Source organism: Procambarus clarkii, chromosome 4 (genome assembly GCF_040958095.1).
Source record: "Procambarus clarkii isolate CNS0578487 chromosome 4, FALCON_Pclarkii_2.0, whole genome shotgun sequence".
Classification (NCBI taxonomy): domain Eukaryota; kingdom Metazoa; phylum Arthropoda; class Malacostraca; order Decapoda; family Cambaridae; genus Procambarus; species Procambarus clarkii.
The window spans coordinates 45,700,609-45,725,545 of NC_091153.1; the positions used below are offsets into that span (position 1 = coordinate 45,700,609).

General features: G+C 51.9%; 1 protein-coding gene across 5 annotated transcripts in view; it reads right to left on the bottom strand.

Annotated features, from left to right (window-relative positions):
• Window positions 1–24,937, bottom strand: part of sona (sol narae) — a 213,665-nt gene that overhangs the window by 55,420 nt on the left and 133,308 nt on the right. For 3 of the 5 annotated variants that reach the window (XM_045732882.2, XM_045732868.2, XM_045732889.2), the window contains exons 1-2: window positions 16,195–16,671; window positions 8,069–8,150 (exon numbers count right to left, since the gene is read on the bottom strand). In XM_045732882.2, coding sequence (XP_045588838.1) covers window positions 8,069–8,149 — 81 coding nt within the window. In that variant the 5' untranslated portion in view covers window position 8,150; window positions 16,195–16,671. Of the gene's footprint in view, window positions 1–8,068; window positions 8,151–16,194; window positions 16,672–24,937 lie in introns of those variants that run through there. The other 2 variants (XM_069334325.1, XM_045732874.2) reach the window with 1 other exon arrangement.

Genomic DNA, 24,937 nt, shown 5'->3' on the forward strand with positions numbered 1-24,937 from the left:
GGTCACCCCTGGAGTGCGGTGCCCTGGTCACCCCTGGAGTGCGGTGCCCTGGTCACCCCTGGAGTGCGGTGCCCTGGTCACCCCTGGAGTGCGGTGTCCTCCACTCACCCGCGCACTAACTTGACCCTTCACAGGTAGTTTATATATGAACTCCCACTTAGACCTGTTTGTCTGTTATGTGGGAGGGGGGGGGGGATGTGGGGCAGTGGGGCACAGGTACCAGGTGGGGCACGGGTACCAGGTGGGGCAGTGGGGCACGGGTACCAGGTGGGGCAGTGGGGCACAGGTACCAGGTGGGGCAGTGGGGCACAGGTATCAGGTGGGGCAGTGGGGCACGGGTACAGGGTGGGGCAGTGGGACACGGGTACCAGGTGGGGCAGTGGGGCACGGGTACCAGGTGGGGCAGTGGGGCACGGGTACCAGGTGGGGCAGTGGGACACGGGTACCAGGTGGGGCAGTGGGACACGGGTACCAGGTGGGGCAGTGGGACACGGGTACCAGGTGGGGCAGTGGGGCACGGGTACCAGGTGGGGCAGTGGGACACGGGTACCAGGTGGGGCAGTGGGACACGGGTACCAGGTGGGGCAGTGGGGCACGGGTACCAGGTGGGGCAGTGGGGCACGGGTATCAGGTGGGGCAGTGGGACACGGGTATCAGGTGGGGCAGTGGGACACGGGTATCAGGTGGGGCAGTGGGGCACGGGTACCAGGTGGGGCAGTGGGACACGGGTATCAGGTGGGGCAGTGGGGCACGGGTACCAGGTGGGGCAGTGGGGCACGGGTACCAGGTGGGGCAGTGGGGCACAGGTACCAGGTGGGGCAGTGGGGCACAGGTACCAGGTGGGGCAGTGGGACACGGGTATCAGGTGGGGCAGTGGGACACGGGTATCAGGTGGGGCAGTGGGACACGGGTATCAGGTGGGGCAGTGGGGCACGGGTACCAGGTGGGGCAGTGGGACACGGGTATCAGGTGGGGCAGTGGGGCACGGGTACCAGGTGGGGCAGTGGGGCACGGGTACCAGGTGGGGCAGTGGGGCACAGGTACCAGGTGGGGCAGTGGGGCACAGGTACCAGGTGGGGCAGTGGGGTACAAGGTACCAGGTGGGGCAGTGGGACACAGGTACCAGGTGGGGCAGTGGGACACAGGTACCAGGTGGGGCAGTGGGGCACGAGTATCAGGCATGGGTACAGTGGGGCACAGGTACCAGGTGGGGCAGTGGGACACGGGTACCAGGTGGGGCAGTACTGCTGCTGTTGCTGCTGCTGCTGCTGCTGCTGCTGCTGCAGTAGCAGTAGCAGTAGCAGCAGCAGCAGTAGCAGCAGCCAAGATGGATCAGTTCTTACTGCCGCATTGAGCTTACATACAGTTGCCAGGGTGTTGTGGTCGACGACGACGATACAATAATAATGCATCATCATCGTCGTCGTCGTCCTCTCTACCAGAAGTAGCCATATATCTCCTCACTGAGAAGTGATACATTAATGTGGGAGCAGCAAGCCTGCTTCTTCCCTCCCGCGGCCACAATGTTTACATGGACCAGCTGTTGGCCTCAGGTCATGTACAGTGTGTGAACAACCTCGTCTCCCGCCGCTCTTCACATGGTTGTCTCTTGTCCCAGCATCTTATGTCGTAATCATGTCTCTCTCTAGGTATGTTCTCTCCCAGTAACCGTAGTTTCTGCTCTTCAAGTCTGTCCTTATAGGTAAGTGGAGTTGTTGTTTCAGATTTAGCGACTCAGAACGAGGTGTCCATGTAGCACGGGCTATGGTGAGCCCGTAGGGTAAGTGGAGGTGTTTTAACACCTTATATTCCTTTCACCACGAAAACGTTCAACAGTTGGGTATCTCAGGACTGGGTTTTGATAAGATTCTTTGTTTAATGATTCTAAAACTTGTTTGTTATATCTGTGAGCTTCTGATGCGAGGAAGATAATGATGTCCATACCTGTGTCTTGTGTCCTCTAAGGTCACCCACCCCCGACACTGTCACCACAGGTGTGTGTGTACCATGATGACCACAGGTGTGTGTGTGTACCATCATCACCACAGGTGTGTGTGTGTGTACCATCATCACCACAGGTGTGTGTGTGTGTGTACCATCATCACCACAGGTGTGTGTGTGTGTACCATCATCACCACAGGTGTGTGTGTGTGTACCATCATCACCACAGGTGTGTGTGTGTGTACCATGATCACCACAGGTGTGTGTGTACCATGATCACCACAGGTGTGTGTGTACCATGATCACCACAGGTGTGTGTGTACCATGATCACCACAGGTGTGTGTGTACCATGATGACCACAGGTGTGTGTGTGTGTGTACCATGATGACCACAGGTGTGTGTGTACCATGATCACCACAGGTGTGTGTGTACCATGATCACCACAGGTGTGTGTGTACCATGATGACCACAGGTGTGTGTGTGTGTGTACCATGATGACCACAGGTGTGTGTGTGTACCATCATCACCACAGGTGTGTGTGTGTGTACCATGATCACCACAGGTGTGTGTGTGTGTACCATCATCACCACAGGTGTGTGTGTGTGTACCATGATGACCACAGGTGTGTGTGTACCATGATGACCACAGGTGTGTGTGTGTGTGTGTACCATGATGACCACAGGTGTGTGTGTGTGTACCATGATCACCACAGGTGTGTGTGTACCATGATGACCACAGGTGTGTGTGTACCATGATCACCACAGGTGTGTGTGTACCATGATGACCACAGGTGTGTGTGTGTGTACCATGATGACCACAGGTGTGTGTGTGTGTGTACCATGATGACCACAGGTGTGTGTGTGTGTGTACCATGATGACCACAGGTGTGTGTGTACCATGATGACCACAGGTGTGTGTGTACCATGATGACCACAGGTGTGTGTGTACCATGATGACCACAGGTGTGTGTGTACCATGATGACCACAGGTGTGTGTGTACCATGATGACCACAGGTGTGTGTGTGTGTGTGTACCATGATGACCACAGGTGTGTGTGTGTGTGTACCATGATGACAACAGGTGTGTGTGTGTGTGTACCATGATGACCACAGGTGTGTGTGTGTGTGTGTACCATGATGACCACAGGTGTGTGTGTACCATGATCACCACAGGTGTGTGTGTACCATGATGACCACAGGTGTGTGTGTGTGTGTACCATGATGACCACAGGTGTGTGTGTACCATCATCACCACAGGTGTGTGTGTACCATGATGATCACAGGTGTGTGTGTGTGTACCATGATGACCACAGGTGTGTGTGTACCATGATGACCACAGGTGTGTGTGTGTGTGTGTACCATGATGACCACAGGTGTGTGTGTGTGTGTGTACCATGATGACCACAGGTGTGTGTGTGTACCATGATGACCACAGGTGTGTGTGTGTACCATGATGACCACAGGTGTGTGTGTGTACCATGATCACCACAGGTGTGTGTGTGTGTACCATGATGACCACAGGTGTGTGTGTGTGTGTGTACCATGATGACCACAGGTGTGTGTGTACCATGATGACCACAGGTGTGTGTGTGTGTGTACCATGATGACCACAGGTGTGTGTGTGTGTGTACCATGATGACCACAGGTGTGTGTGTGTGTGTACCATGATGACCACAGGTGTGTGTGTGTGTGTGTGTGTACCATGATGACCACAGGTGTGTGTGTACCATGATCACCACAGGTGTGTGTGTACCATGATGACCACAGGTGTGTGTGTGTGTGTGTACCATGATGACCACAGGTGTGTGTGTACCATCATCACCACAGGTGTGTGTGTACCATGATGATCACAGGTGTGTGTGTGTGTACCATGATGACCACAGGTGTGTGTGTACCATGATGACCACAGGTGTGTGTGTACCATGATGACCACAGGTGTGTGTGTGTGTGTGTACCATGATGACCACAGGTGTGTGTGTGTGTGTGTGTGTACCATGATGACCACAGGTGTGTGTGTGTGTGTGTGTACCATGATGACCACAGGTGTGTGTGTACCATGATGACCACAGGTGTGTGTGTACCATGATGACCACAGGTGTGTGTGTGTGTGTGTAACATGATGACCACAGGTGTGTGTGTGTGTGTGTACCATGATGACCACAGGTGTGTGTGTACCATGATGACCACAGGTGTGTGTGTACCATGATGACCACAGGTGTGTGTGTGTGTGTGTACCATGATGACCACAGGTGTGTGTGTGTGTGTGTACCATGATGACCACAGGTGTGTGTGTACCATGATGACCACAGGTGTGTGTGTACCATGATGACCACAGGTGTGTGTGTACTATGATGACCACAGGTGTGTGTGAGTGTGTACCATGATGACCACAGGTGTGTGTGTGTACCATGATCACCACAGGTGTGTGTGTGTGTACCATGATCACCACAGGTGTGTGTGTGTGTGTACCATGATCACCACAGGTGTGGCAGCTCACCAATCAACACCAGACAAGGTAGAGTACGCCAGAGTCGCAGCCTGGGGGGGGGGGCAGGGCTCCCTAAATACATTAAGAGCCACTTGTGCCAGCCGTCTCGGGGCTCCTCCCTCACACCAACCACGCCCCACAAACCACTACCGCCCCATCACAACCAATAACATTAATCACCACCACTCGGCCCCGCCCACCACCCGGCCACGCCCACCACCCGGCCCCGCCCACCACCACCCAGACCCGCCCACAGACCTTCACCTTTCATCACTCAAGAGCAAAAAGACTTCTTCGACTTGCATTCTCTCTGAAAACAAAGCTGACTGACGCATGGAGGGTGCGTCCTGGTGCTGTGTGTGGCTCTTGTGGCGTAGTGACGCATGGAGGGTGCGTCCTGGTGCTGTGTGTGGCTCTTGTGGCGTAGTGACGCATGGAGGGTGCGTCCTGGTGCTGTGTGGTGCTCTTGTGGCGTAGTGACGCATGGAGGGTGCGTGCTGATGCTGTGTGTGGCTCTTGTGGCGTAGTGACGCATGGAGGGTGCGTGCTGGTGCTGTGTGTGGCTCTTGTGGCGTAGTGACGCATGGAGGGTGCGTCCTGGTGCTGTGTGGTGCTCTTGTGGCGTAGTGACGCATGGAGGGTGCGTGCTGGTGCTGTGTGTGGCTCTTGTGGCGTAGTGACGCATGGAGGGTGCGTCCTGGTGCTGTGTGTGGCTCTTGTGGCGTAGTGACGCATGGAGGGTGCGTGCTGGTGCTGTGTGTGGCTCTTGTGGCGTAGTGACGCATGGAGGGTGCGTCCTGGTGCTGTGTGGTGCTCTTGTGGCGTAGTGACGCATGGAGGGTGCGTCCTGGTGCTGTGTGTGGCTCTTGTGGCGTAGTGACGCATGGAGGGTGCGTCCTGGTGCTGTGTGTGGCTCTTGTGGCGTAGTGACGCATGGAGGGTGCGTCCTGGTGCTGTGTGTGGCTCTTGTGGCGTAGTGACGCATGGAGGGTGCGTCCTGGTGCTGTGTGGTGCTCTTGTGGCGTAGTGACGCATGGAGGGTGCGTCCTGGTGCTGTGTGTGGCTCTTGTGGCGTAGTGACGCATGGAGGGTGCGTCCTGGTGCTGTGTGTGGCTCTTGTGGCGTAGTGACGCATGGAGGGTGCGTCCTGGTGCTGTGTGTGGCTCTTGTGGCGTAGTGACGCATGGAGGGTGCGTGCTGGTGCTGTGTGTGGCTCTTGTGGCGTAGTGACGCATGGAGGGTGCGTCCTGGTGCTGTGTGGTGCTCTTGTGGCGTAGTGACGCATGGAGGGTGCGTCCTGGTGCTGTGTGTGGCTCTTGTGGCGTAGTGACGCATTGAGGGTGCGTCCTGGTGCTGTGTGTGGCTCTTGTGGCGTAGTGACGCATGGAGGGTGCGTCCTGGTGCTGTGTGTGGCTCTTGTGGCGTAGTGACGCATGGAGGGTGCGTCCTGGTGCTGTGTGGTGCTCTTGTGGCGTAGTGACGCATGGAGGGTGCGTCCTGGTGCTGTGTGTGGCTCTTGTGGCGTAGTGACGCATGGAGGGTGCGTCCTGGTGCTGTGTGTGGCTCTTGTGGCGTAGTGACGCATGGAGGGTGCGTCCTGGTGCTGTGTGTGGCTCTTGTGGCGTAGTGACGCATGGAGGGTGCGTGCTGGTGCTGTGTGGTGCTCTTGTGGCGTAGTGACGCATGGAGGGTGCGTCCTGGTGCTGTGTGGTGCTCTTGTGGCGTAGTGACGCATGGAGGGTGCGTGCTGGTGCTGTGTGGTGCTCTTGTGGCGTAGGGACGCATGGAGGGTGCGTCCTGGTGCTGTGTGTGGCTCTTGTGGCGTAGTGACGCATGGAGGGTGCGTCCTGGTGCTGTGTGTGGCTCTTGTGGCGTAGTGACGCATGGAGGGTGCGTCCTGGTGCTGTGTGGTGCTCTTGTGGCGTAGTGACGCATGGATGGTGCGTCCTGGTGCTGTGTGTGGCTCTTGTGGTGTAGTGACGCGAGGCGGGAAGCTCTCTGGTGCGGTGTGTGGCTCTTGTGGCGTAGTGACGCGAGGCGGGAAGCTCTCTGGTGCTGTGTGTGGCTCTTGTGGTGTAGTGACGCGAGGCGGGAAGCTCTCTGGTGCTGTGTGGTGCTCTTGTGGTGTAGTGACGCGAGGCGGGAAGCTCTCTGGTGCTGTGTGTGGCTCTTGTGGTGTAGTGACGCGAGGCGGGAAGCTCTCTGGTGCTGTGTGTGGCTCTTGTGGCGTAGTGACGCGAGGCGGGAAGCTCTCTGGTGCTGTGTGTGGCTCTTGTGGTGTAGTGACGCGAGGCGGGAAGCTCTCTGGTGCTGTGTGTGGCTCTTGTGGTGTAGTGACGCGAGGCGGGAAGCTCTCTGGTGCTGTGTGTGGCTCTTGTGGTGTAGTGACGCGAGGCGGGAAGCTCTCTGGTGCTGTGTGGTGCTCTTGTGGTGTAGTGACGCGAGGCGGGAAGCTCTCTGGTGCTGTGTGTGGCTCTTGTGGCGTAGTGACGCGAGGCGGGAAGCTCTCTGGTGCTGTGTGGTGCTCTTGTGGTGTAGTGACGCGAGGCGGGAAGCTCTCTGGTGCTGTGTGTGGCTCTTGTGGTGTAGTGACGCGAGGCGGGAAGCTCTCTGGTGCTGTGTGGTGCTCTTGTGGCGTAGTGACGCGAGGCGGGAAGCTCTCTGGTGCTGTGTGGTGCTCTTGTGGCGTAGTGACGCGAGGCGGGAAGCTCTCTGGTGCTGTGTGTGGCTCTTGTGGCGTAGTGACGCGAGGCGGGAAGCTCTCTGGTGCTGTGTGTGGCTCTTGTGGCGTAGTGACGCGAGGCGGGAAGCTCTCTGGTGCTGTGTGGTGCTCTTGTGGCGTAGTGACGCAAAGTGAGAAACTTGAGTTAGTGTGTGTGTGTGTGTGTGTGTGTGTGTGTGTGTGTGTGTGTGTGTGTGTGTGTGTGTGTGTGTGGTGACACCTGCCCTGGCTGGAGTAGACAGCTCTTCCTTACCCCCCCCCCCCACACGCCGTCAGAAGCACCTGCATCTTCCTTCTGTCTTCCAGAAGAGTGAATTGCCATTAGTGTCGCCTCTCCACACATCTCGTACCCTTCAACTCCGGCACAGTTGGTGGCACGCCTCGGCCCTCCTCCCAGCACGCCCTCATAAAACTTAACAATTATTTACAAACTGTCCGTTTATATAATCACACACGAACTTAAAACTTGGCCAACATTATTGTCAATACTGTTAACTGTGAACGGTGACTAGTGTGATATACGGCCTTTATCTACACATCTATATATACTAGTTATATTCACGGTGGGTAACTTGATATATAGTGGTTAACCCCTTGACCTGCAAGCACCTTAAGGTCACACGCTTTATTAGAAACTTGGTGAACTTAAGAGGACTAGAAGGAGGCAAAGTGTAGATCAAAGGTAGGGAGTGTTGGAGGAGGTTGACCAGACCACACACTAGAAGTTGAAGGGACGACGACGTTTCGGTCTGTCCAGACCATTCTCAAGTCGATACAATCGACTTGAGAATGGTCCAGGACGGACCGAAACGTCGTCGTCCCTTCAACTTCTAGTGTGTGGTTTGGTCAACATACTTCAGCCACGTTATTGTGACTCATCGCCTGCAAAAGGTAGAGAGTGCAGGAGGAGGTCTTACCTGTGAGGTAGGATGCACGTGAGCCGCCAGGCAGGTGACACAGGCTAGGGCCACCCTCACCAGGCATCGCGTCGTACTCATCCTGGGAGAAAAACACACATTATAAACATGTATTGGTGGTGGACACTGACACACACACACAAATGGTTGACAAATGGAATGCATTAGGCAGTGATGTGGTGGAGGCTGACTCCATACACAGTTTCAAGTGTAGATATGATAGAGCCCAATAGGCTTAGGAACCTGTACACCAGTTGATTGACGGTTGAGAGGCGGGACCAAAGAGTCAGAGCTTAACCCTCGCAAGTAGAAATAGGTGAGTACACACACACATACACTCGCGAGCACTCACTCACATACATACACTCGCGAGCACTCACTCACTCACTCACACACACTCGCGAGCACTTAAGAGACAAGACGACACACACAGTTCCCCATGAATTAGTGTTGTGGACCGTCTTGCTGCTGGAGAAAAGGTCAGTGACACCATATTGTGAGGGACCACTGCCAGAGACCCTCCCAGGGACACCTTCACCCCCAGGGACCATCCCAGGGACACCTCCACCCCAGAGACCATCCCAGGGACACCACCACCCCAGGGACCATCTCAGGGACACCACCACCCCAGGGACCATCCCAGGGACACCACCACCCCAGGGACCATCTCAGGGACACCACCACCCCAGGGACACCACCACCCCCAGGGACCATCAAAGGGACACCACCACCCCAGGGACCATCCCAGGGACACCACCACCCCAGGGACCATCCCAGGGACACCACCACTCCCAGGGACTATCCCAGGGACACCACCACCCCCAGGGACCCTCCCAGGGACCCTCCCAGGGACCCTCCCAGGGACATCTTCACAGCCTTGAAGGGGTCAGAAGGATCAAGGCACCAGGACCCTCTAAGTCCGGCCAGAAACATTAGCTGATCCACTCATGCACTCACACACTCATCATGCACTCACACTCATCACTGATCCACTCACAAGGTCACTACTACATCCCTGGTCTGTGTCCACCCCCCTGGTCTGTGTGTCCACCCCCCTGGTCTGTGTGTCCACCCCCCTGGTCTGTGTGTCCACCCCCCTGGTCTGTGTGTCCACCCCCCTGGTCTGTGTGTCCACCCCCCTGGTCTGTGTGTCCACCCCCCTGGTCTGTGTGTCCACCCCCTGGTCTGTGTGTCCACCCCCCTGGTCTGTGTGTCCACCCCCCTGGTCTGTGTGTCCACCCCCCTGGTCTGTGTGTCCACCCCCCCTGGTCTGTGTGTCCACCCCCCCTGGTCTGTGTGTCCACCCCCCTGGTCTGTGTGTCCACCCCCCTGGTCTGTGTGTCCACCCCCCTGGTCTGTGTGTCCACCCCCCTGGTCTGTGTGTCCACCCCCCTGGTCTGTGTGTCCACCCCCCTGGTCTGTGTGTCCACCCCCCTGGTCTGTGTGTCCACCCCCCCCTGGTCTGTGTGTCCACCCCCCCTGGTCTGTGTGTCCACCCCCCTGGTCTGTGTGTCCACAACCTGGTCTGTGTGTCCACCCCCCTGGTCTGTGTCCACTGGGTGTGGGCGGAGAGGGTGGGGTGGGGGGGTTGAGGGCCAGGATGGTGGGTTGGGCTTCCATTCATTCAAGGAGATGACGTCAACTGTGTTTGACTCTGCTTGTTGGGGAGGAATTGTGGTGGTGGTGGTGGGCTGGTAGTGGCTCTAGTGGTGGTGGTGGTGGTGGGCTGGTAGTGGCTCTAGTGGTGGTGGTGGTGGGCTGGTGGTGGTGGGCTGGTGGTGGTGGGCTGGTGGTGGTGGGATGGTGGTGGTGGGCTGATAGTGGCTCTATGGTGGTGGTGGTTGTATTGGTGGGTTGGCAGCCCGGTCTCCAAAAATTGGGAGGTAAATGTAACAACTCCATAAATGCAATTATGTACTACGTATGGCAGTCAGGAATTGTACTTATTTTCACTTAGTATTAAATCTTACTGTCAAATATATTGTGAATATTTGAGTTTACCTAAAAAGCTGAATAGAAAACCACGACCTAACCTAACCGTCTTAGTTTTTGAAGATAATAATTTTATTGCTTCTTAATTACAATTACTACTTAACCTATAGCTGTATTGATATTACAGTTTTATAAAACTAATAAAACAAAACTAAAATATTTAAAAAAAAATGTAAAGCAACTCAGGCTATTTATAAATTTTGCATAAAAACTTTATTTTTCAATAAAACTGAAAAATAAATTCCTGATATTTAAAACTTGTGTATAGCGAACTGAACTTAAAACCTCATCCTAAACTTCTGAGTGTCTTAACAGAAAACGAGGAGAATAAATGGGGAAGAAAATGTAAGTCCCGTAAGTGCAATTATGTACTATTTATGACAGTCAGGAAATGTACTTATTACTCTTAGTATTAAACCGTACTGTCAATTCGGAGGATGGGTTGTGGGTTGGTCCCCTTCGCCCCCACGACTGGCAGAGTGGGGCCCCAGGACTAAGTACCAATATGTAGTGATGGACCACCACAAAGTACCAATATGTAGTGATGGACCACCACAAAGTACCAATATGTAGTGATGGACCACCACAAAGTACCAGTATGTAGTGATGGACCACCACAAAGTACCAATATGTCGTGGTGGACCACCAGAAAGTACCAATATGTAGTGATGGGCAACCAGAAACTACCAATATGTAGTGATGGACCACCAACAAGTACCAACATGTAGTGATGGACCACCAGAAAGTACCACTATGTAGTGATGGACAACCAAAAACTACCACTATGTAGTGATGGACCACCAGAAAGTACCAACATGTAGTGATGGACCACCAGAAAGTACCAATATGTAGTGATGGACCACCAGAAAGTACCAATATGTAGTGATGGACCACCAGAAAGTACCAACATGTAGTGATGGACCACCAGAAAGTACCAATATGAAGTGATGGACCACCAGAAAGTACCAATATGAAGTGATGGGCCACCAGAAAGTACCAATATGTAGTGATGGACCACCAGAAAGTACCAATATGAAGTGATGGGCCACCAGAAAGTACCAATATGTAGTGATGGACCACCAGAAAGTACCAATATGAAGTGATGGGCCACCAGAAAGTACCAATATGTAGTGATGGACCACCAGAAAGTACCAACATGTAGTGATGGACCACCAGAAAGTACCAATATGTAGTGATGGACCACCAGAAAGTACCAATATGAAGTGATGGGCCACCAGAAAGTATCAATATGTAGTGATGGACCACCAGAAAGTACCAATATGAAGTGATGGGCCACCAGAAAGTACCAATATGTAGTGATGGACCACCAGAAAGTACCAATATGTAGTGATGGACCACCAGAAAGTACCAACATGTAGTGATGGACCACCAAAAAGTACCAATATGTAGTGATGGACCACCAGAAAGTACCAATATGTAGTGATGGAGCCTCCTGGAGCCGCCTCCTACCCAGCCTGACTCCTCATCAGCCTGTAATTGTATCAAGGTTTTCTTTTTGTCCATGTTTACTGAGCGAGAGATGAGCAGATAATTTCTTTTATCAAGACTTGTGTTGGAGTTTTGTTGTGGGTATTAAGAGTCGTCTTGGATCATGTGCAGGTTGGCATTGATGTCTCCAAGGAGGTGCTCGCCTTGTCGTCGCCACCAGCACCCTCACTATCACTGTCACCTTCCTCACTATCACCACTACAAGTGTCACCACACAACACCACCATCACCACACCATCACACTGGATATAAACGTCATCAAATGACCGTCATCGTAAGCCCAAAAGCCTAAGGTGTTTGCTGCGGGTGATGAGAGGCAGCCCAACATACACCCAACCAAGCACACTCACAAACACGTACCTAACAAACACTTACAACTATGCAACTCTCCCGTAACAATCAACAAACAATCCCAAACAATACATATATGATGTTTTCCATCTTGGCCGTTGTTATAGCTTTATTGTGTCCATATATATGGCGCCTTATTAATATATATTGAGATTTTGGTATATTGTTTCACATGTTCCGTACAACTATTATCTCACACACACCACATATATCATATACGCCACAAGCACCACCATATACGCCACAAACACCACCATATACGCCACAAACACCACCATATACGCCACAAACACCACCATATACGCCACAAACACCACCATATACGCCACAAACACCACCATATACGCCACAAACACCACCATATACGCCACAAACACCACCATATACGCCACAAACACCACCATATACACCACTATATACGCCACAAACATCACCATATACGCCACAAACACCACCATATACGCCACAAACACCACCATATACGCCACAAACACCACCATATACGCCACAAACACCACCATATACGCCACAAACACCACCATATACGCCACAAACACCACCATATACGCCACAAACACCACCATATACGCCACAAACACCACCATATACGCCACAAACACCACCATATACGCCACAAACACCACCATATGCACCACTATATACGCCACAAACACCACCATATACGCCACAAACACCACCATATACGCCACAAACACCACCATATACGCCACAAACACCACCATATACGCCACAAACACCACCATATACGCCACAAACATCACCATATACGCCACCATATACGCCACAAACACCACCATATACACCACTATATACGCCATACACACCACCATATACGCCACAAACACCACCATATACGCCACCATATACGCCACAAACACCACCATATACGCCACAAACACCACCATATACACCACAAACACCACCATATACACCACTATATACGCCACAAACACCACCATATACGCCACACACACCACCATATACGCCACAAACACCACCATATGCACCACTATATACGCCACAAACACCACCATATACGCCACAAACACCACCATATACGCCACAAACACCACCATATACGCCACAAACACCACCATATACGCCACAAACACCACCATATACGCCACCATATACGCCACAAACACCACCATATACGCCACAAACACCACCATATACGCCACCATATACGCCACAAACACCACCATATACGCCACAAACACCACCATATACGCCACAAACACCACCATATACGCCACAAACACCACCATATACGCCACAAACACCACCATATACGCCACAAACACCACCATATGCACCACTATATACGCCACAAACACCACCATATACGCCACAAACACCACCATATACGCCAAAAACACCACCATATACGCCACAAATACCACCATATACGCCACAAACACCACCATATACGCCACAAACACCATATACGCCACAAACATCACCATATACGCCACCATATACGCCACAAACACCACCATATACACCACTATATACGCCATACACACCACCATATACGCCACAAACACCACCATATACGCCACAAACACCACCATATACGCCACAAACACCACCATATACACCACAAACACCACCATATACACCACTATATACGCCACAAACACCACCATATACGCCACACACACCACCATATACGCCACAAACACCACCATATGCACCACTATATACGCCACAAACACCACCATATACGCCACAAACACCACCATATACGCCACAAACACCACCATATACGCCACAAACACCACCATATACGCCACAAACACCACCATATACGCCACAAACACCACCATATACGCCACCATATACGCCACAAACACCACCATATACGCCACAAACACCACCATATACGCCACAAACACCACCATATACGCCACAAACACCACCATATACGCCACAAACACCACCATATACGCCACAAACACCACCATATACGCCACAAACACCACCATATACACCACAAACACCACCATATACGCCACAAACACCACCATATACGCCACAAACACCACCATATACGCCACAAACACCACCATATACGCCACAAACACCACCATATACACCACAAACACCACCATATACGCCACAAACACCACCATATACGCCACAAACACCACCATATACGCCACAAACACCACCATATACACCACAAACACCACCATATACGCCACAAACACCACCATATACGCCACAAACACCACCATATACGCCACAAACACCACCATATACGCCACAAACACCACCATATACGCCACAAACACCACCATATACGCCACAAACACCACCATATACGCCACAAACACCACCATATACGCCACAAACACCACCATATACGCCACAAACACCACCATATACGCCACAAACACCACCATATACGCCACAAACACCACCATATACACCACAAACACCACCATATACGCCACAAACACCACCATATACGCCACAAACACCACCATATACGCCACAAACACCACCATATACACCACAAACACCACCATATACGCCACAAACACCACCATATACACCACAAACACCACCAAATACGCCACAAACACCACCATATACGCCACAAACACCACCATATACGCCACAAACACCACCATATACACCACAAACACCACCATATACGCCACAAACACCACCATATACGCCACAAACACCACCATATACGCCACAAACACCACCATATACGCCACAAACACCACCATATACACCACAAACACCACCATATACGCCACAAACACCACCATATACACCACAAACACCACCATATACGCCACAAACACCACCATATACGCCACAAACACCACCATATACGCCACAAACACCACCATATACGCCACAAACACCACCATATACACCACAAACACCACCATATACGCCACAAACACCACCATATACGCCACAAACACCACCATATACGCCACAAACACCACCATATACGCCACAAACACCACCATATACGCCACAAACACCACCATATACGCCACAAACACCACCATATACGCCACAAACACCACCATATACGCCACAAACACCACCATATACACCACAAACACCACCATATACACCACAAACACCACCATATACGCCACAAACACCACCATATACACCACAAACACCACCATATACGCCACAAACACCACCATATACACCACAAACACCACCATATACGCCACAAACACCACCATATACGCCACAAACGCCACCATATACGCCACAAACACCACCATATACGCCACAAACACCACCATATACGCCACAAACACCACCATATACGCCACAAACGCCACCATATACGCCACAAACACCACCATATACGCCACAAACACCACCATATACACCACAAACACCACCATATACGCCACAAACACCACCATATACGCCACAAACACCACCATATACACCACAAACACCACCATATACGCCACAAACACCACCATATACGCCACAAACACCACCATATACGCCACAAACACCACCATATACGCCACAAACACCACCATATACGCCACAAACGCCACCATATACGCCACAAACACCACCATATACGCCACAAACACCACCATATACGCCACAAACACCACCACAAAGGTGTTGCTCACGAGAGAAGAAGCAATAAAAGATTGTGTCGTGTTTCCAAAGTTGGGTTAATTAGGCAAGGAGCAGAGGGTGGGTGGTGGGGCTCGAACTGTTGACTGTGTACACACACGTGGTGGTGAGGGTCAACCCTTACACAAGGGCTTCGCCTTAATTGATCTCTGTCAATCTCGGTAGCTTTGTCTGTCTCAAGTTTGTCCCTGTCTTAAATTTTTGTCTGAATTGTATTCGTTTCTTGCCTGTGGCATCTCTCATACAGGTGTATAGGACTCATGCAGGTGTATAGGACACTCATACAGGTGTATAGGACACTCATACAGGTGTATAGGACACTCATGCAGGTGTATAGGACTAATACAAGTGTGTCGTCTCTCACACAGGTGTATAGGACACTCATACAGGTGTATAGGACACTCATGCAGGTGTATAGGACACTCATGCAGGTGTATAGGACACTCATACAGGTGTGTCGTCTCTCATACAGGCGTATAGGACACTCATACAGGCGTATAGGACACTCATACAGGTGTATAGGACACTCATACAGGTGTATAGGACACTCATACAGGTGTATAGGACACTCATACAGGTGTATAGGACACTCGGTATATACTAACCTTGTGAGCGCCGTTGTAGAGCCGCCAACAATAAGATCCCAGCGAAGGTGTCGTAACACCGCCCCTCTGAAGGTGTGTGTGCGCGTGTGCGTGTGCGTATGCGTGTGCGTGTGTGCGTGTGCGTGTGCGTGTGCGTGTGCGTGTGCGTGTGCGTGTGCGTGCGTGTGTGTGTGTGTGTGTGTGAGACACAGCGAGTCTTATCTCCCTGTGGAAGAGGTATTGGAGCGAACACAAAACACTGATCACATCACGTTAATACACCGCCATACAACACTGACTCGGCCCGCTGCGGTATTCCGTCAGGGGCTGCGGAGTCCTGATTGCGTGAAAGGATAAGTGCGGGGGGGGGGGGGAAGGTTTGGTCACTGGCTAGGGACACTCCGGAGGACGTGAGGCTATCCCTGGCTAGCTTGCCGTGGCAGGAGGGACTAGGGAGCGTGTGCACTGCGTCAGGACTCCAGGGATGCACTGAGCTCTGCCACCAGCCGCCCGGACAGTTATAAGGGCGGGGAGGGTGAGGCTTTGGCTGTCCTCGAACCTGCCACACCAATAGAGGGAGCCACCACGCCAACACCGCGCCAAAACCTCCCCATACACACACCCTAAGAACCTCTCCAACACCACCCCAAGAACCTCTCCTACACCACCCCAAGAACCTCTCCAACACCACCCCAAGAACCTCTCCTACACCACCCCAAGAACCTCTCCTACACCACACCAAGAACCTCTCCTACACCACCCCAAGAACCTCTCCTACACCACCCCAAGAACCTCTCCTACACCACACCAAGAACCTCTCCTACACCACCCCAAGAACCTCTCCTACACCACCCCAAGAACCTCTCCTACATCACCCCAAGAACCTCTCCTACACCACACCAAGAACCTCTCCAACACCACCCCAAGAACCTCTCCTACACCACCCCAAGAACCTCTCCTACACCACACCAAGAACCTCTCCAACACCACCCCAAGAACCTCTCCTACACCACCCCAAGAACCTCGCCTACACCACACCAAGAACCTCTCCAACACCACACCAAGAACCTCTCCTACACCACACCAAGAACCTCTCCAACACCACACCAAGAACCTCTCCTACACCACCCCAAGAACCTCTCCTACACCACACCAAGAACCTCTCCTACACCACCCCAAGAACCTCTCCTACACCACCCCAAGAACCTCTCCTACACCACCCCAAGAACCTCTCCTACACCACACCAAGAACCTCTCCAACACCACACCAAGAACCTCTCCTACACCACCCCAAGAACCTCTCCAACACCACACCAAGAACCTCTCCTACACCACCCCAAGAACTTCTCCTACACCACACCAAGAACCTCTCCAACACCACCCCAAGAACCTCTCCTACACCACACCAAGAACCTCTCCTACACCACACCAAGAACCTCTCCTACACCACACCAAGAACCTCTCCAACACCACCCCAAGAACCTCTCCTACACCACCCCAAGAACCTCTCCTACACCACACCAAGAACCTCTCCAACACCACACCAAGAACCTCTCCTACACCACACCAAGAACCTCTCCAACACCACACCAAAAACCTCTCCTACACCACCCCAAGAACCTCTCCAACACCACACCAAGAACCTCTCCTACACCACCCCAAGAACCTCTCCTACACCACCCCAAGAACCTCTCCTACACCACCCCAAGAACCTCTCCTACACCACACCAAGAACCTCTCCAACACCACACCAAGAACCTCTCCTACACCACCCCAAGAACCTCTCCTACACCACCCCAAGAACCTCTCCTACACCACACCAAGAACCTCTCCAACACCACACCAAGAACCTCTCCTACACCACCCCAAGAACCTCTCCAACACCACACCAAGAACCTCTCCTACACCACCCCAAGAACCTCTCCTACACCACCCCAAGAACCTCTCCAACACCACACGAAGAACCTCTCCTACACCACCCCAAGAACCTCTCCTACACCACACCAAGAACCTCTCCTACACCACCGCCAAGAACAGACAGTAGTGACAGACAGACGGGTCCGAGCATCACCAGGCAGCTCATCTAGTAATCACTGTCTATAAGACAATGTCAGTCAGTGTTGGAGGCCAGAGGCTCGGGGCTAGCCTCACTCACCCATCACACAGTATGTGTGATCTCAGAACAGTATTTCAGAACTCTTTCTGAAAAAATTAAAGAATTTCCACATACATTAAAGCCTCCGTGGAGCACCACTCAGTCTCCACTGGGTCCCAGTTAGGAACTGCTGTGAGCGACTAATGTCTGGGACTCATTAGTGTCGTAGATGGTCAAATATGTCGGCAGTAGTCCAGTGTCGGGTAACTTGTGAGGCGAAGAGCTTGGGGAAGTGCAGAGGGAGAGGAGGGTGGAAGAGGGTGGGGAAAATATAGGGAAGGGTAGAGGAATGAGGGAAATGTGGAAAGGACTTTGCGGGACGGGGAATGAGGAATGGTGCGACACTGAGATGGGGGAGGTGGGTGGGAGTGGGAGTTGTGGGAGATGACCCACCAGCCTCCCACAGCCTGGGAGTCAGCTAGGCAGTGTCCCAGGGATGTTGATACCATGAACCACCACACCACGGCTCTCGCCACCACGGCTACACCACAACCATCCCTACCACCACACCACACCACCACACCACTCCAGCTGGACCAAAAGTACCACCAGTCTGTGTTCAACGTGCACAATAACAAGTTAAGAATGTCGTCATCATCGTAGCTGACTCGTAGCTCCAGGGATGTTCGTCACTCTCGTGGCTAAAGTAGACATTCTACCACACGTGAACAAGGACGGAGCAGCTCCCTCTCAGTAACATTTCAAGTTTTACCACAACATTAAGGTTCATAGACGCCTCTAACAACGTCTACCTTAACCACATTAACCATTTGGGTTTCATTCAACAGCTAATGCCACACTGGGAAGCAGTTCAGTAAAATTTTTGCTGGACACCGAACGACGACTTTGTGAAGTGGATGTTGGGTGTCTACACAACCTCCTCTCCACAAAGTGGTGACACAAGAGGTAACATTACTCTCTACAGTAACTTGTGGAGATTAACGGTCCTCTGTTGTTGTAACTAGCTGTGAAGAACGTCTTACTGGACCTGGCAGTTAAACCTTCACAGTAAAGTGGACTAAAGTCATTTCGGTTCTGAGGACCAGAGTGGCGTCGTGTCACTTACGGGTGGAAGTGTGTGTCCTTGAAGGAAAATGCCTGAAGATCGTTGACTAGGAGCCATCAGAGCACGGAGCCCTTGAATATCTCAGACTCTCCTTGACCAGGATCCGTCAGACCATATGATACAGTTCCTGACACAGTTTGTGTAAACTGTTGCGCTAGTCTCGCAGAGAGATGGCCCGCCGTTGAACTTCTTCCGTTCAGCGAGTAACTAGACTGTTGTGATCCCGTTGTTCAGCTGGCCGCCGGTCCTGCCTCCCACAAGTCGTGTATGTGGCTTCAGCACTCACATGGCGGCCAGCACCCAGCCAAGGACGCTGAGTAATGTGCATGTGCTGGAGATCGAGGCTGTCAACAGAAAGACATTGTTATGGACGCCCTTGGAGAACTGCGTCCCATTCACTGACTGCAAGATCTAGGCGAAGACCGCACCAGCTTCCCTTTGACGATAGCTAGTGTATGTGTATGCTTGTATATATATATATATATGTATGTACAACATGTATTTATGTGTAGTAAGGGCAGCATAGTGGTTGGTGAACCGACGTGTCAGGTCAGCCAGTAATTGTCTTCAAACAGGTCAATAACGACTGGATTGATGGAAGCCATGCAGATGTGTAGAAGAAAGAGTCAACCCGTTCTCGCACTTTCTTACAGTCAATATTGACTTATTAAATAAGTGCATATGTGACTTAACCTATTATAGGTATAGATTAAGTAATAATTGTAATTACGAAGCAATAAGATGCTTATCTTAACATACTAAGAAGGTTAGGTGAGGTCGGTGTTTTCTATGAAGCTTTTCAAGGTAAACTAAAATATTAACAATAAATTAGTATGTCACATATGCACTTATTTAATAAGTCAATATTGACTGTAAGAAAGTGCGAGAACGGGTTGCAAGAGTTGAGTTGATCAGCACTCCGCCTCTGAAGACTGCCTATGGCATACCTCGGTGACCTTAGGCTTTATGAATAACCTAACACATACTACATACATGTAGGGAGCGACACTACCACTAGCCTAGGCTTTGTTTAGCTGTCTCCCTCTGTCTGTCTGTCTCTCTCAAACCTGTTATCTAGGTGTGACCAAACAGACAACACATTTAACACACACAAATTTTCCTTATTTATATTCCACCACCACCAAGGTAGATGAAGCAGGTACAGTAACTTGTATAAGAGCTGACTTGTTCCTAGTAGCGTGTATAACTGTAGACTTGTATAGTTGTATCTTGTGGCTTGTTCCAAGTGACTTCTTCCCAGTAACTTGTATCATGCGGCTTGTTCCGTTCGAGACTGTTCAAGTGCCACATCACCGTGGCACTACCAGGCATTACGGTGATGACATGAACATGGTGTACACACACACATACATAGTGTACACACACATACATAGTGTACACACACATACATAGTGTACACACACACATGGGCATGAATGAGCGTATGAACCACTTCTCAACCTTACACAAGGCGATGCCGTCCAAGAGAGGGTCCACGAGGACAGGGTACAGAACCCGCGTCATTACTGCCTATATATCCCTCACGTTACGTGTGCCTGGACCCTTGTGTACACTAGTTGGTGTTGTTAGTGTGACGGCCTAACTGTCCCATGGCCTGGACCACGGGTCTGGTGCCAGCGGCTTGTTACAAGGGACATGACAGTTGCATGACGCAACAGCTTGTTCCAGGTTACGTACAAGAGACATGACACAGTTGCATGACGGAACAGCTTGTTCCAGGTTACGTACCAAAAGTGGTTTGTGAACGCAAGTCCGTCCAGGAAGGTTTTGTAGGTGATGTGTCCGGATGTCTCGTTCCAAGGGATTGAGTGTTCCAAACAGCGTAGTTGTGTCTCCTGTATACCTGTCCGCCCGTCTCGAGTTGGTGGCTTATTAAATGTTGTATTCACACCGCCGCCTCATTACCATTTATTATCATTATGAGAAGGACAAGTCGATAAAAGATTACAAACTTGTCAGTTTTGACGAATATCATTGACAATTATTAACTATGAAGCCTTACCTTCAATATTAATCATTAAATATACAATACTCTTCCACCTTCTCTAACTCCTCTTGCCTCTCCTGCACCTCCTCCTCCTGCCTCTTCCTCATGACCAAGCACAAAATACCTCCCACCTAATTGCTAAACGATTGTTATACAGCTTTTCTGGGAGAGGGAGGAGCAGGTCCCGTCCCACCGTGGGAGAGAGGAGACTACGGGACACACCAACACACACACCTCTTACCTTCCCAGGAAGCTGGGAGAGGCTGGGATCCCCTGTCTCTTGGCCTTCTACTGTCATTTCCTGTCAAGTGTCGTCGGAGGACGAGCAGGAGGAGGAACACCAAGAGGTGGAAGACGGAAATCAAGAGGTGGAAATGTAGTAGATAACGAGGCGAGGACAACACACACTGATTAGTATTTGTGATGCTGGGGTGCCACTCACCCCTGCCTGGGGGTGCCACTCACCCCTGCCTGGGGGTGCCACTCACCCCTGCCTGGGGGTGCCACTCACCCCTGCCTGGGGGTGCCACTCACCCCTGCCTGGGGGTGCCACTCACCCCTGCCTGGGGGTGCCACTCACCCCTGCCTGGGGGTGCCACTCACCCCTGCCTGGGGGTGCCACTCACCCCTGCCTGGGGGTGCCACTCACCCCTGCCTGGGGGTGCCACTCATCCCTGCCTGGGGTGCCACTCATCCCTGCCTGGGGTGCCACTCACCCCTGCCTGGGGTGCCACTCACCCCTGCCTGGGGTGCCACTCATCCCTGCCTGGGGTGCCACTCATCCCTGCCTGGGGTGCCACTCACCCCTGCCTGGGGTGCCACTCACCCCTGCCTGGGGGTGCCACTCACCCCTGCCTGGGGGTGCCACTCACCCCTGCCTGGGGGTGCCACTCACCCCTGCCTGGGGGTGCCACTCACCCCTGCCTGGGGGTGCCACTCACCCCTGCCTGGGGTGGAGGGCCACACACACCACCCCTGCCTGGGGTGGAGGGCCACACACCACCACCACCAGGGATGGAGGGCCACACACCACCAGGGGTGGAGGGCCACACACCACCACCACCAGGGGTGGAGGGCCACACAGGGTGTTATGTATCGTCGGGACAAAAAAGAGATCTTTCAAGGAATCGTGAAGGTGGAGAAGGGAAGTGTGTAGTTAGGAAGGAGAGAGATGATTACATTACCAGTCTCCTTCTCTTCTCTCTCCTTCTCTGGCTCCTCCTTTCTCCTTCTCCACCTCTTCTCCTCATCTTGGTTCGCTTTGTTATTCTCTTTTTTCATTATTTACCCCATTTGGTTTCTTTCTTTTTATATTCTTTTCTTCTGATCCTCCTGCTACTTAGATCAATCCCCGACGGGCGGGCAGGCTGGCAGACAGACAGGCAGACAGGCAGGCAGGCAGGCAGGCAGGCAGGCGGGCAGGCAGACAGATTCTGATTCTGTGTGGCGCGGGTTCGATTCCCGCACGAGGCAGAAACAAATGGGCAAAGTTTCTTTCACCCTAAGTGCCCTTGTTACCTAGCAGTAAATAGGTACCCGGGAGTTAGTCAGCTGTCACGGGCTGCTTCCTGGGGTGTGTGTGTGTGGTGTGGGAAAAAAAAAAAAAAAAAAAGTTAGTAAACAGTTGATTGACAGTTGAGAGGCGGGCCGAAAGAGCAAAGCTCAACCCCCGTAAAAACACAACTAGTAAACACAGACAGGCAGGCAGGCAGGCAATCAGGCAATCAGGCAGGCAGACAGACAGACAGGCAGGCAGGCAGGCAATCAGGCAGACAGACAGACAGGCAGGCAGGCAGGCAATCAGGCAGACAGACAGACAGGCAGGCAGGCAGGCAATCAGGCAGACAGACAGACAGGCAGGCAGGCAGGCAATCAGGCAGACAGACAGACAGGCAGGCAGGCAGGCAATCAGGCAGACAGACAGACAGGCAGGCAAGCAGGCAGGCAATCTGGCAGACAGATAGACAGGCAGGCAAGCAGGCAGGCAATCTGGCAGACAGATAGACAGGCAGGCAGACAGGCAGGCAATCTGGCAGACAGATAGACAGGCAGGCAGACAGGCAGGCAGACAGGCAGACAGGCGGCAACTTCAAGCAGACAGACAGACAGGCAACACACAAAATAAACCTCGGGTCATAATTTAGGTGTTGTTAAGGTGTATTATTTTATTATTGTAACACTGTATTACTGACCCTTGTAAACACATCATACTCGTGTGACGCGTCTGGTAGTAGTGGCCGGATACAACAGTATTGGCCGGATACAACAGTATTGGCCGGATACAACAGTATTGGCCGGACACAACAGTATTGGCCGGACACAACAGTATTGGCCGGACACAACAGTATTGGCCGGATACAACAGTAGTGGCCGGACACAACAGTAGTGGCCGGACACAACAGTAGTGGCCGGATACAACAGTATTGGCCGGACACAACAGTAGTGGCCGGATACAACAGTAGTGGCCGGATACAACAGTAGTGGCCGGATACAACAGTAGTGGCCGGACACAACAGTAGTGGCCGGATACAACAGTATTGGCCGGACACAACAGTATTGGCCGGATACAACAGTATTGGCCGGACACAACAGTATTGGCCGGACACAACAGTATTGGCCGGATACAACAGTATTGGCCGGACACAACAGTATTGGCCGGACACAACAGTATTGGCCGGATACAACAGTAGTGGCCGGATACAACAGTAGTGGCCGGACACAACAGTAGTGGCCGGATACAACAGTATTGGCCGGACACAACAGTATTGGCCGGACACAACAGTAGTGGCCGGACACAACAGTATTGGCTGGACACAACAGTATTGGCCGGACACAACAGTATTGGCCGGATACAACAGTATTGGCCGGACACAACAGTATGGGCCGGACACAACAGTATTGGCCGGACACAACAGTATTGGCCGGACACAACAGTATTGGCCGGATACAACAGTATTGGCCGGACACAACAGTATTGGCCGGATACAACAGTATTGGCCGGATACAACAGTATTGGCCGGACACAACAGTATTGGCCGGACACAACAGTATTGGCCGGACACAACAGTATTGGCCGGATACAACAGTATTGGCCGGACACAACAGTATTGGCCGGATACAACAGTATTGGCCGGATACAACAGTATTGGCCGGACACAACAGTATTGGCCGGACACAACAGTATTGGCCGGATACAACAGTATTGGCCGGACACAACAGTATTGGCCGGATACAACAGTATTGGCCGGATACAACAGTATGGGCCGGATACAGTACAACTTAACTTCAAATGCCTTAGGTTTTTTTTTTTTTTTTTTTTTTTTTTAGAAAAAAAAATGCATCGTATTTCTTGTATTAAATTGTGCTAAAGCTTTATGTATTGAATACATCTGTGTCGCTGAACTACTTTAAACATTATATAAGTCTCCCTGAGCTTGTATAAAGGTGTAGGCTTACAGGGAGAAGAGAAGAGAAGAGAAGAGAAGAGAAGAGAAGAGAAGAGAAGAGAAGAGAAGAGAAGAGAAGAGAAGAGGAG